Source organism: Natrix helvetica (genome assembly GCF_964273705.1).
Source record: "Natrix helvetica genome assembly, chromosome: 3".
NCBI lineage: Eukaryota > Metazoa > Chordata > Lepidosauria > Squamata > Natricidae > Natrix > Natrix helvetica.
The window spans coordinates 131395182-131410027 of record NC_138549.1 but is presented as its reverse complement, the minus strand read 5'-3'; the positions used below and the strand labels follow the sequence as shown (position 1 = coordinate 131410027).

Sequence of the window (14846 nt, the reverse complement as noted above, 5' to 3'; positions counted from 1 at the left end):
TATACAGTACACTAATTGATTATTAAGCATCATCATAATTTATTACATAGGCACCAAGCATGAGTACCATTATAAAGAGCTACAATTAGCACAGTATTGCACTTCAGACATTAATTACAAATGGGTATGCTTCACGTGTTTCTAACCCATTCTCAGGTTAAGGCAACAATATGTCACGTACACCAGTTTAAGTTATACACACTTAAAAAAGAAATCATTTCTCCCTGACTAGAAAGCATTTCGGCTATCACAGTCTCTTGGTGACTCCAAATTTTGAGAGGATTGATCACTTTAGATTCAGAACTTTTCTTTCATGTGTAGATGCTAGTATCAAAGAAAGTAGTATTATCAATTAAGGAGACAAAATTGCTGAAAATACATTAATATTCCCTAGCATAAAAATATATATTATTTATCTCTTGACATTATCAGGGGTTCACTCTGAGAAACATTTTCATTACTTGTGCAAAATATTGTGTTTGTTGTGCATATTTATATTAGTGAGGTACGTAATGTGTAGATGTTTTTAAATTAACCCATACTATGAATTTAGATAAAATAATACTGCAATGAAGCACTGGTGTACTAAATGAGATGCTATGGTAATTTCTTTATTTTGTGGACTACTCTAATTTTATCTTTGCAGTGAAATTGTAATACTGTTAAAATCCTATGTTTAGGGTACTTACCTCTGGATAAATGCTAGAATTGCCTGCATAAGCTAATGCCAATCAAATCAAAATTCTGGCATTCATAGGAGTCACTAGTTCCTGTCATTTTCACATGGACTGCATTATTTCCTGGATAAATTGAGGGGGAGTGTGAGGGTAATGAGGAGAGTAGGGGGAGTGTTCTTCCTCCATTTACTCCCTTCTAACAATGATCATCTGATTGCACATGGCCCATCATTTATTTATGGTTATGTGTTTTTAGTCAGAAAATAAAGATGAAAGAAAGTTCCACACATGTATTTGGAGATAATTATTTAAAAACAAAATTTAAAATGTGGAGAGAATCCCTCCACCCAGTATGAGAATTAAGAGTTTTTTTAAATTTAAAAGAGAAAAGGGAAAAGTCACCACTGACAAAGGTAACATTACTATCCCACCTTTAGAGGGGAATCTATCCCCTTTATTCATATTTTGCTCTGCTTAGAAATCATCTATCCCATTTGCACAAGTAATTCAAAACATTGCGACTAACTTATTTTTTAAAACTGTACTTAATGAACAAGAAGATATGTATCCAGTTATATAAATCTTTCAGACATACTGTTTTAACTTACCTGATATTCTAGCTCTATTTAGGATACACAGAGAAAAGTACACAATGAGTTCTGCGCTACTTTTGCATGCCCAACGTATACAAATTACAAGTTGTCTTCTATTAGAAATAAGGCAAACTTTAAATGTTAGAGACCAAAACAGGGGGATCAAAGTTATGTTTTAAAGATCTTTCCAAGATCAATTGTTAATCATTGTGCATCAAGGACAGAATTCAACTCTGATGTCAAATGTATCCTAGCATTTCATAAAAGTTTTAAAAATGCAAATTGTAGACTTAGGTTTGAAGGTATTTGTAAAAGCAAAAGCAAACAGAAAATTAATGTCATGCCAGTTTGGCCATTGCCATATAGGCCCTTGGGGAAGTCAACATCAGCAAAAGGGTAGGCACAGGTTCACTATCTACTGCCAGAGGTACAAAAAAATAAGAATCATGAAGAACAGAGCAGCAATTAAAAATCTTTAAAATATGGCAAGCAGATCTTTACCTGACTTTTTAGAAATCCTAGTTTGGAGTTATGTAGCATTAACTGTTCCAATTAGTTCATATAGATGGCACTTTTGGAAAAATCCTATGATTGGCCTAAGTGGTGCACTTCTGCTACTTTTATTATACATTAAAACAATGGTCCCCAATCTTGGCAGTTTGGCAGTCCGGTAGTAGGGGAGATGGGCTGCATGACCAGTGGGTCATCACACACATATGTGTACAGCTCAACTTGTGCAAGTGTAAGGCTGATGGGCACCCCCATGCACATGCAGTTCAAGTTGCACACGTTGAGCTCTGTGTGCATGTGCTCGCACACCGACCCACCATTCATGCAGCCCGATTGCAAATAGGCTATACCCAGTAGTATGCTATGGCCCATAGGTTGGAGACCACTGCCTTAAAAGAAATAATTGTTACTAAGAATTGTTTTACACTGTTACATCAATGGTACAGTTTACTTAAAATTACCCCTAGTAAAATGGGAAGATAGTTGTTTCAAACCGGTTAGCAAGCAATGATTCTACTTTTAATTTTTGACTTTTCTTCTGAAATGAGAAAGGAAATAGCAAAGTCAAATTTATTTTGTCTTTGCTATTGGAGACCTTATTGCTATCATTTTGGCTAAGATGTTTATACCCTGGAATCAGCATTTAAAAACTTAATGTTTATCATATCCCACAATGAGGATAAGAACCTGAGAGCTAGCCACTCAAGAACTATTGAAGACAAGAATTCAAGATTAAATGCCCTTGAAAGAAAGAAAACGCCTCATATTTCCTGCAGAACTGATTAAGACAGGCTAAACTCTCCTAAACATTTAAGGAGATTCAAATGGACATTCTTGCTATTACTTATTCAGCAAAATGTTCTTTTATTGTAAAATAATGTCTAGTATCACTATTACTGCACGTATAGCACTATAAATTTAAGTTAAAAGCCTTGAATTTATTCAAGTCTCTTTTGAATTAGCTACAACATATTTGAGAACTAGATTCTTATGCAGTTATTTTTATATAAGGAAGAACTTTGTTAAGTCATATAGTGCAATCCACACACAATATTTAATGAAGAAAGAAAGAAAATCAGATTTGTATATGTGTTTTGGAGAGGCAAAAAATCTAATTTTTTTATGAGTCTCATCTATACAACAAATCTCAACCTATTTAAATATAGTTTAGATGTCATGGCTTTTCTATAAATGTTTTACAAGAATGGTATTTCTTAGGATTTTAATTTGGTAGCCATAACATTTAAACAGGTATAAAATTGGTTTACAATTTTAATATTGATGTTATTTTAAGTTCCAGAAAGATGTCACTTACAGATAACCAATAAGTGCATTATTAGGCTTTAAGAGCTTTAAAGCAAGCTTGTTCTAAGTTCAAATGCTGATCATTTAATATATGTCATGAACAAAACGTTCAGTACTCCATTCTCAGAGACACTAGAGAAGTTCAAAAAATGAAACAATCCATCATGCTTTAAAGCTCCTGAGAGCAGAAGCAGCTTCATTAAATAATCTTTCAAGTAGTTCCAGTCGAAGGTGATTTTTTTTCCAGAGACATCCATGAAGTTTTTCTATGACACAAATGGAATACTTCTACATTGCTAAGCCAGCTTTTTTCTAGAAAGGAGAAACCAAACATAACAATTAAAAGAATAAACACTTTTATCTGAAACAATATCATTATGAACTAGGTTCCTCATTTTTTAAAAAAATGTAAATTTATAATTATTACATGTGACATTACATTACATTGTTAAATTTAAAACTATCTTGGAGACAACACTTGGAGTGGAAACAGGTTTTCTAGGATTGGCGTGTATGTGTTTTTCTTCATGTTGTCATGAAACATGAACCACCAACCACACATGTAGATTATCTTGGTAGTTTCCAACCAAGTATTATTCCTCCTTAGCTTTTTAGCAGCTTAGCCAAGGTTGTCTGTGTAGTGTCACCAAGTCGGACATAATGACATTAAATGATGCTAAAGAAAAGCAATACATACAATACTCCAACTATTTTATTTACCTAGCCCACAAGAAAATCTGCAGCTTATATACACATATTTAAGATATGTCATTACCATATTAATTTTAGTTTTCTTTATGAAAATATCAGCTATTTAAAAAAATCTGCTATCTACCAGAGAGTTACGCAGCAATGTAAAATTCCTTTCCAATGCACAAGTATTGAATTGTGCCTAAAAATCCCTAAATTGAAACACATTTGACCATAAACTATATTCTATTTTGCTTTCAAATCCTGCATAAATCCCTTTTAATTGATGAAGAAAATGGAGCTTCAGATATGAAATAGAAGCATATATGAAGGGCTTATTAAAAGTAGAGTACTTTTTAAAAAATTCTGCACATTCATTCTAGACGTCCATGAATTTGCATCCTTTACATTCTTTCTTTATATTTGAAATATCTGCAATTCCAAAGCTTAGTTTTAATAGATTTGCAATATCCATTAAAATAACAATTCTCAGTTGTAACAGTTAGTTTACTACACAAGAATAAAACTTTCATAGATTAACTCAACAATACATTCTTGTTGTGAGCAAATTAATATTTAAAAAACTGAAACACAGCTATCGTAATACAAATAATAGCTTCTGCACATGAGTCTAAAGATGGCTATTGTTATAAAGGCACACAGCACAAACTGATTCAAAGGACTTCACAATTATCTTGTGCTTCATTTTAGGTACAGTTACAATAGTTAGCATTTGGATTTCCAAATAATAAATCAAGCTGTATAAAATGTCTATGGAGATTCTCAGTCATCCAGGTCATGGTTGTCCCAAAGGTGCTTCTTCAAGAGGCAACTGGACTTTATTTTTCCTTTAAGACATTTTGCTTCTCATCCAGTTCTGATTGAATGGTGGAGGATGGAAGGATTTATATTCTTCTATTCTTCTTCTATTTAGCACTCTTTCTGAGGGTCATTGAGACTTCTTGGAGGTTTATCTGTGCCCTCAGGGTCACCTGAATAGTACAAATGGGTGTGGAACTTTCCTAGAACTGCTGAAAGGACTCCTTTCCTTACTTCCAAGTGGCGTCAATGACTCTCAGAAAGAGCACCAATGAAAGTTAGCACTCTTTCTGAGAGTGCTCCACCATTCAGTCAGAACTAATGAAGCTTCTTGAATGAGAAGCAAAATGTCTTCAAGGAAAAATAAAGTCCAGTTGCCTTTTGAAAAAGCAACTTTGAGACAAGCAGTATCCAGAGAGGTAGGTGATCCTTGTATCTTCTCAAAAGCTTATGGCTATTTTAAGGCCGTTCTTATGCTGTCTGAACATGGATTGTATGTACAAATATTTTATTTTACAAGGAATGCCACTTTGCTTCGCCAAAGTGATGCTTCACGGGTACTAATTTCAGCAATGTAACCACCCACATCTTTAACATGTTACAGAACGTCAATGCTTCAAGCACTGAGTTTGGAGGAACCTTATGTGACAATCTCAGCAGAAATGTTGCCTCTGCATGGACACACATAAAGGACCTTCATAGCAGTGATGCCAAGCCTTTCAACAGATGCCTTAATGCTTTGAGGAGGGTGGCTCTATTTACAGCCCCACACTTGTAAAGTGCGTCTTGTAAATATTTTGCATGGCTCTAGTAAGCATGGCATCTTTTTCTTAAATTTTTGTGACCTACAAGTTAACTCGTGTATGTGGAAGACCTCCAAAAGATTCTCATCATTTCCCTGTATGTATCCTTGGCAATATGAGAGACATTCATATACACAGTATGATTGATATACAAACATATACAGTATGTTTAATAGAAAGTAACTATATAATTTTAATAATTGAAAAATAACAAACTATATGGAGTATTGCTTCTAGGTCAGTGTTTCTCAACCTTGGTGACTTTAAGTCCTGTGGACTTCAACTCCCAGAATTCTATGCTATGCTGGCTGGGGGATTCTGGGAGTTGAAGTCCACAGGACTTAAAGTTACCAAGGTTTAGAAACACTGTTTTAGGTGAATAAATAAATGATTAAAAATACACACATTTTAAAGTGTTTGCTAGTTTTTTTCAAGTCTATCATTAGAGAGCCAAAAAAGCAAGATACCTTGTCCTCTAATTTGAATCACAATCATTTATCCCAAGAAATCCATTGAAATATTTTTTATAAAGTGACAGATGAACAAAAAAGTTTTAAGTGATTCTCCATGTATTTCAAACCCTAAGTTCATATTTCACCGAACTATTCGAAGTAGAATAATAAATTCCTAGGAGAGTCAAAATCTATGATTTATGATTCCAAAATTTATGATTCCACTTTGAATAGTTCAAAAGGTAAAAAGAGAACAAAGATCTTATAAATGCTAGGAAACTGTTTTCTGAAATGAACTTCTTAAAGTCCAATGTATTTTAATTAAACATACTAAAGAGCAATTCTTTGACGCAACCTGGTCATAAAACAGTGATATTTTTTTTTCTGTCTTTTGAACAATTGGAGTTCAAATAAGAGATTGAAATCACCATAGAATTTTTAAATGTCCTGTTTAGGATATTTCCTATTTAGAAGAGAATTGGAACACAAAAAAAGAAAGGGAGACAGAAAGATAAGAAAGACAATCTGATTAAAAAACACCACCAGAATCTGGTTGGTGGCATTTGGGACCTTCTCTGATTAGCTAGAGCTTAAGGCTAACAATAGCCTTAAGGGGAGACTGATCTCCCCTTAACTAGCATTTATAAAGACCACCTCCTTTCAAATGTAAAAATCAAATCAAACAGCCAAGTAATAATATCACACTGTATCTTCAGACTATTTATATACTTGTGTCACAGAATAACATTTAATATTTTATTCACAATGTTTTAGAACACAATGTCTTAATGTTGTGTATAAATTGTAGCAATTATTTTCCTTTCCACATGAAATTTCTATATGAAAACTTGTGTAATAGAAGAATGAATTAACAACAGACAGCAGCAGTTTAATTGATGGTGGAATTTAAAAAAACCCTATCTTGAGGTCTTCTTTTTAAAACGCTAATCCATCTGATTCTTTTTTGTTAGGATTTAAACTGATTCAACTAATGACAGTTTATTCTAACAGCAAAACTGGGTATGTTGAAAAGGATATATTTATCTTGGGCTAAAACATACTGAAGTGAACAATATTATTACATTTATCAGCTTACCAAGATAATCATTTTTATATATTTCTGAGCAAATCCATTTTAAAATTTTAAAATTAAAATTTTTAACAAAGGATCTTCCTCCTAAACCTTCAGGATAGAGACTAAAATTTTACTGGATAATTCCTAAAGGAAGTGTATATGACAGTATAACTAATCCTTTAACCATGTTCATCTTATTTGATTATACTTTAGAATGCCGTCCTAAGTCTTTGGGGGATACAAATTAGATTTTAAGATATTGAAGCTTATGGTTTCTAAGAATTGGCTTTCATTACATTATATTTAGTACTTTGGCACTTGCCTTATGGAACATTCTCCTTCTTAGACATCCCTTTTTGTATTCCAGAAATTCGCCAAGACCTGTTTTTGTCTGGGCATCCCAAGGAACCAGAGACTTGTTAGATGGCACCAGGTGGGTTACTCACTCTCTCTCTCTCTCTGCTTGGGGTTTGTATATATTTTTAGTTCAAATCATCCCCATTTCTAATGCTGATTTTTCTAATTTTTAAATGTATTTATATATGTATTGTTTTTATTGACTATTATACACCACCTACAGTAACTTCTCATGAGACAAGTGCTATATACATAGTACTTATGTTATTAATATTAACATACAAATTAAATTTAACCATCTATTCTATAATCATAGCAGAAGGCACTCTGGGCACCTGTTTGAGAATTTGTTCAGAATCCTGAAAGTAGACTAATATTCTTGACATAGTATATAATCAGTTAATGCTTCCTTCTTTATCAGTTTTCTGAAGCAAATCATTAACCACAGGGCATTGTAACTATAGAAAAGCAGAATCAGCTGACAAAACCGTACTGCAGCTGTTCAGAATATCATTGATCTGTGGGTGTGCATAGAAGCACCTCTTTTCAAAACCCCAAAGCAACCGTATCATCCAGAAAACTTGAACAATTGCTCCTAGTAGCCTCTGCAGGGCAGAAAGTGCAGTGAAGGAGAAAAAGCATCATGGGGAGATAGCTGGGACCAACCCTGAAAGCAACCATATCAGTATTGCAAACAACACAGCTGCTTTAATAATTATATAATGCGTGCTTCATATATTGCTCCAATAAAACTTCATTTTGGAAGATTTTCCACAATTTGTTTCTATGATGTTGAAATACACGTCAGAGTAAGGTGATTAGGAAATTTGTTGGATGTCCCCAACAGAATGAAATTAAAATGATTCCATCTCTTTTTGATTTCTGAAAAAGTTGAAAATAAATTAAAATATCCATTTTGACTATTCCCAATAACCACATCAAGTTTGTTTAACTACTAGTGCAGTCAAGAGAGATTTGAAGAAAAGCAAATGCATATACTACAATAGTGAAATTCTGGTTAATTGGTTTAGTAAGTTGTTCTTTTATTAAAATAATTTTCCTTTAATTGTAGGTTTCTTTTTCACTTATGGATTCTAAGGGAAGATCCTGACAGGCAGAATTCCAATTTAGTGAACTACTATTTGGGAAACTTATTCTCTACTCCAGACTCTAATGCTGCATTGTACATTATTATTTAATTTAAAATTTCTTTTCATAGGATATATGCATATTTGATATAACTCTCCTCAGGGGACAGTCATTGTCATTTTTCCCTGCATGTTTTCCTGCCTTCTAGTTCCTTCATTAATCAGTTTTTTAAAATCAATTCAAGTTAGTTATCTATATCTTTAGGGTACTTCAATTAATTCTCTTTGTGTTCATTCTTTTCTTTCTCCTTTTCACAGAAACTGCAACAGAAAGGCTGGGGGTAAACAAGTTAACAACACTGATGTTTATAAAACTTAAATAAATAAATAAATAAAAACATTTAGTCTCTGATTATAGGACAACGTAAACATTGGACAGGGAAATTTATGAAAATATTCCCAAGAAAATAATATGAACTATCACGTTCCATGGGAATAATAAAAGCAAATTGTATAGGAAAATGATTTTCAAATTAGCTTTAGAATATTTTTATGGAAGGCAAAGCATGTGATTAGTACCAAATATCCAAACTATATGCCAATGTACATTTTGCAATAAGGATAAATCATTAACAATACTTCTGCATTCCAAAGTGATTGAACTGCATTTGCAAAGATCATATGACTACCATAAATTAAATTTTATCTACCTGCAAAACTCAAAACATTTCCGTCAGATGTTTATCAGGCAGTTTTTACTTTCAGCAATATATACAAAATGAAAGCTTCATTTGACAAAACAAACAAAGCGTCACAAACAAAGCAAACACAGCATCAACAAAAAGCCACATTCACATATGTGCACAATTTCATGGAACAGCATATAAAGATAACATATCAAGACAAAATTGCCAGCAAAAGGAACTGTAGGGAAGCATCACTGCAAAACAAAGCATGAAGCATAAGCGACTGGCCACTCTGAGCACAGGTTTGGAACAACTGCTTCTTTCACCATCAGTCTCACTTGCGAGTCGAGACAGAGACCAGAGGTTCTCAGATGACTGCACCTGATTTCTCCCTATAGAAAGGGGAATAACAAAACATTGACACAACCTCTCTCATTATAGGATGAAAAATAAACTGCACAGAATTTTCCAACCCTTCCATTTCTTTTCTGGCAATGTACATGGTGCACTCTCCTAGTTAGCATTTTAAAGGTATGTCATATCAAAAGAAATAGACTTCTTTGAAAGGATGACAAAGCTATCCAGATATTGTTTATGCACTTGAAAACATCCAAAGGAAATGCTCATGGTGGAGATGTGTAATTCTAGGATAATTGCATTGGAGCATTAGAATACAATCCCAGCTGAGATAACAAGTCTAACATACTATTTGCCTTTTAAGAAGGTCCACATGGCATTTCAAAGATAGGTAGGATTTTAGCTGACTTTCTATTTGCATTTTAGAACTATTTAATTCTAATTCTTAATTTTAAAACCATTTCTGCATTGCTTTCATTGTTTTTAATTGGCTCCTGCCAACACATTTAAGCTGAAAACCAGCAGCTGTTCTTCAGGAGCTATGTGTACATAAAACAGTACTGCATTGATTCACGTTAGCTGACCAGGTAACGTGGTCAGGTAACATGGCTTATACTTGTGCTCAGAGTAGACTTCAATGAAGATAGTTACAATCTGAGTCTTTGTAGTTGTATTTGATTAATCTTACTCATGTGAAATAAATGTTAATCTTATTACCATACCATATTTCACACATCCAAAATGGATTTTAATTTTCACTAAGATGATTTCATACAGTACTTTCTCTTTATGTAAATTTTTCTTCTAAAGTTCTCTTCTTGGAAAATGTCTGTTAATCAAAAACATATGAGACATGTAAGCTGTTCTTAATGATACTCACATGCAAGGACTTTCCATCTGAAGCTGCAAAGAAAGAAAATAGCACAGGAGAAGCTCAAGCTTCAGTTCTTGGAAATCAGAATAAACAACCAAAAAATAAAAAGAAGGGGAAAAGGAAGATAGCACGTGGAAAGAGAATGAAAACCATCTCCTTCCCCCCAAATGAGTGCAAAATGCTGTGTGTGCAACGTACAGTGTATTTTATATACGTACTATGTAGAATACTGTCTACATTTCTATTATTATTAACCCTATGCATCCTAGAGATTCACTTTAACATTCCTTTTCTTTTTGATGTTAAAAATGAAGAAGAAATAAGAGATGATACATTATTACTGTTATTATTTTTATTGATAAACTTAAATTGTTACATAGGAGTAATACTCAAGTGTAATCCTCAAGACTGAAGACTTTAAAAAAAGGAAAATAGCTTTTTTTCAAATAAAAACAGTACCAGCCCCATACATTCCTTTGTACCAATCTTTAAAAGTCTACTTTCTCTTGCAAAATCAAATTTTATTACGTTACACTACAAAAAGGCTTCAGAAGAACATCCACCTGATGTACAGATGCAGCTAGAAAGGAATCATGGCAATGTGTCATAGATAGATAGAAAGATAGAAAGATAGATGGATAGATAGATGATAGGTAGATAGATAGATAGATAGATAGATAGATAGATAGATAGATAGATAGATAGATAGATAGATAGATAGGATAGGATAGATAGATGAACAGTAATAACAAAAAAAAAAAAACCCAAAATGGTTGTTTACTGGAGCCTGGCCTATCATAGCAGCTTCAGTTCAACTTTCCTTAATTTTGTAGACTTCAAGAGATTTGGACTGAAAATTGCCTAATTTCGTTGCACAATTTATACCCAGTTGTTTCAACTTTTAGTAGCCTTCAAGACATAAGAAACGGTTCTATGTTGTTAAACCCCACAATTGCAGGCACTCTTTAACTGTCTTTCTTTTCTTGTTTGCTTCGGCAGTGGTACAAATTGGAGCAGAGATTTAGGACATTACCGCCTGAACTCTCTCTTGAAGCTTTTGTTGATCTTGAGCCTCCTGGAACAGCAGGGATCCTGCCGGGTTGAGAGGTTGACTCCCAACACTGTAATTGCGAGGCCGTTTTACTGTGTCCGGACTGGCTAGTGGTGTAAAGCTGTTCCTTCTCATCCTTATAGGGGTTTGGCTCTTTGGAAGGTTATTCTGATTAAAAACGGAGGATACCATAAGAATGAGAAACTAACTCACAAAGCAAAAACAATGCCACTGACTGTTTCTGATGCCAGGCTATCCATCCAGATGTCTCCACCCCCTCCGCCATAACCTCTGCCCACAATGTGATAATTACAATCCTGCTTCCTAGGACATCTGAGAAATGTGAATATGAGTTGTATCCAAGGTTGCTGGTGTACAAGTATCGTACCTGCGTGAGCGAGGTACAATAACTGGAGTTTTTCTGAGCCCACCCTTTTATCCACTAAATTCCCCATGCTCAGCCCCAGAAAGCTGATCTGATAGACTTGGGAAGCCATGTGACAGTATGGAACAACAGCAAATGACTTTAGGAGGCAAAGGAAATAGGCAAAAATTTGGTGCATGAGTCACCATTGGACCCAATCTAATTTCATCCCATGTCCTCTGGGGCCGAAGAGATTTTGCCATTTACATCACTAAAGATCCACAATCTATCCATTCCTGAACCATGTCTGGCCACACTACCAAAACACATGATGTGATTTTTCTTCTTATTCAAATAAAAAGCATAAAAATACTTAAGTTTTAACATCCTGAGAGAATGAAACACCAACATTTTATTTACCCTCCTCCCAAGCATACTTGGGTCAATAGGTGCAATCCTGCCAAACTTCACACTACGGCAGGGGTGTCCAAACTTGGGAACTTTAAGACTTGTGGACTTCAACTTCCAGAATTCCCCAGCCAGCATGGCTGGCTGGGGAATTCTGGAAGTTGAAGTCCACAAGTCTTAAAGTTCCCAAGTTTGGACACCCCTGCACTACGGTAAATATCAACTTTCCAGAAACAACATCCCCACACTCAGAAGCTCCTCAGGCTCAATAGAGCTAGTTAATTTATTGCAAAAGTAATGTATACCCAGATATTGAGTTCTGTAGAAGGCAGATCAAACATAGTCTCAATTATATGTCAACCCTGGCTTTAAATCTTAGTTCTTTAGAAATATTAGCTTCTGTCCAGTTTTGTACAATCAATTAGTGCCTCCTACTGGCCAGCAGCTAATATAGTATCTAAAACTATATAACACACGGGCACACACTCACACACACAGACAGACACAAAGACATTCTGGGAGAGCCACTCTTGAGGCACACAAGACTCAGATTAATAAAAGCACAAAACTGTCTGGCATGAAAGCACAATGAAAACAAACAGAAAAAGGTACACTGCATACCTACTAAACCTTTTCCTCTGCTTTTCAGTTAATGCATTTCTTGTTATTCTTTTCCCAGCCTTGATTGCTGGGTACATTTTTCCTTGTTTACATAAAGATTTTGTCTGGCTGAGTATGGTTCCTGTTCTGCCAACATAACCTTTACAAATCTCTTCCTTCCTTTCCTGGTAATGTCACTGTTACAATCTCTAGAGCCTTCAGCAGTTGAATTTTAAAGAAGTGACAGTTGCTCACCTCTTCAGTAAACCAAAGGGGGGGAAATCCTAATGGAGTAAGGAACTAATTTTGCCTGCTCTTAAACTATAAAGCTTCTGCAACAGTGTGTTAAAAAAAGAAAGTATCCTATGTTGCCTATGTCTTCATTGCAATTATTGCAAACAGAGAAGATTCTGCCTTTTAAAAGATTAATTAATTCATTCATTGATTAATGAATGAATTAATTTCCAAATTAAAACATAATGTTCAGCAAGAAATTCATATTTTTTAACACAGAAAAAAATGACTAGGAAAATTTGTTTCTGATAAATGACTGCAGTGGAAAAAATTAAGCATGACAAAAAACTACTTACATATTAACTGCCGCTTGTACGAGTCTCAACAGGTAGAAATATTTTTTTCCACATAAATTCTGTAATTTCAGCTTTTGTTTTAAAATACACATTTTGATTTGCATAACTAAGGCAACTTTGACGCCAGAGGAATCTTGTTTCAGTAAACTATGCTATAGTAGCATTACTATGATGTGATCATTCTGACATTGCAATGATCATTTTTAAGATACAGTGGTAATATGCGATACCTCTATTATACCACCTATATTGGCCACAAGTATGTTTTCAGGTAAAATTTACATTGTGAGTTTTGCTTTTTAAAACATTATATGATTTTGATCCAGGTTATTGGAACGTTCAACTTCATCAGCATTAAGCTGCTTCCACCTGATCAGTGCTGAAGATCTTGTCTACCTTTCAAAACAAAGAGCTTTAACAGTTCGATGGAGAGGGCCTTTTGAAAAGTAACTGTTGAAACTCTCTTTCGCATAATACCTTTTGAGTAGTAGCTTTCAGACCCTTTATTACACCAAATGTACCTATTGATCATGACATTTAACTATTTTAGTAGGAGTTTTGTCATTTTAGCAGCTTTTAAATGTTGCAATTTGGGTGCAAATGCTCGTTTTTAAAACAGAGAAAAAAGTTATGTTCAGATTTTACTTTTCTTATGAAAACCTGGGAAAAGGTGTCATTTTCTACAGATTAACTCACAGCAAGTTAGCAGTTGAGAAAACTGATTAGGAATTAGAAATAGAGCACAGGATATGTAAGTAATGTATTCCATGCTAGACACATGTAAAATAATATCAGTAGCATGCAAAGAATTGGAATGAAATTTAAGGATGCATAGACAGATTATTTCTCTCCCTCTCTTAAGTACCATTAACAACTGTTCTGTAGCCTGGGAGATACAGCAGAGCAAGTATTAAACGTACTTGGGGATTACAGATAAAAAGGATAATTTTCCTTTTCCAGTTTTAAATCTTTCTCATCAACACCACTGTTTTGTATATTATTTCTCATATAAGATTGTTATCTAGTGCCCACTTCTGCTCAGTCACTCAGGACTTTTAAGCTCATATTTTAGTTTTTTTTCTAATACATACAAGAAAAATATATATTGGTATTGCATAAGAATGTGTACAGTATCTACTGTTGCAGCCTATGAAGAAATAATTTATACTTTAGAAGACTGAAGTGAGATTTTATTGCTTCCTGTGGTCCACTAGATTCCTGAGTGGGTAGGATGCATGACTAAATCTTCCACACCCTATGACAGTACAGATGGGGAATATTTCCCAAGAAGTTCTTTGCATAAGAACACAAAATATTTTCCATGGATATATATCCTGTGACTAAATTACTAGGAAATTTCATTCAGCTTTTAAAATAAATATTATTATTGTTGTGGCCTTCACATTTTTGCAATTTAATTCTCAAGACAACAGTTCCCCCCCCCCCCGCCTAGATTATGAAAAAAAAGCGAGGGTATTCTTTTTCTATCAATAGCATTATATGACAGAGTTTAAAACTTTGAAATGTAGAAATAAAAGTATATTGGA

At 34.2% G+C, this 14846-nt stretch overlaps 1 protein-coding gene across 5 annotated transcripts in view; it reads right to left on the bottom strand.

The window, feature by feature from the left end:
• Nucleotides 1-14846, bottom strand: part of PFKFB2 (6-phosphofructo-2-kinase/fructose-2,6-biphosphatase 2) — a 43650-nt gene continuing 28804 nt past the window's right edge. For 3 of the 5 annotated variants that reach the window (XM_081946974.1, XM_081946976.1, XM_081946975.1), the window contains exons 15-16: nucleotides 11320-11505; nucleotides 1-9447 (exon numbers count right to left, since the gene is read on the bottom strand). In XM_081946974.1, coding sequence (XP_081803100.1) covers nucleotides 9307-9447; nucleotides 11320-11505 — 327 coding nt within the window. In that variant the 3' untranslated portion in view covers nucleotides 1-9306. Of the gene's footprint in view, nucleotides 9448-10292; nucleotides 10316-11319; nucleotides 11506-14846 lie in introns of all 5 variants that reach the window. The other 2 variants (XM_081946978.1, XM_081946977.1) reach the window with 2 other exon arrangements.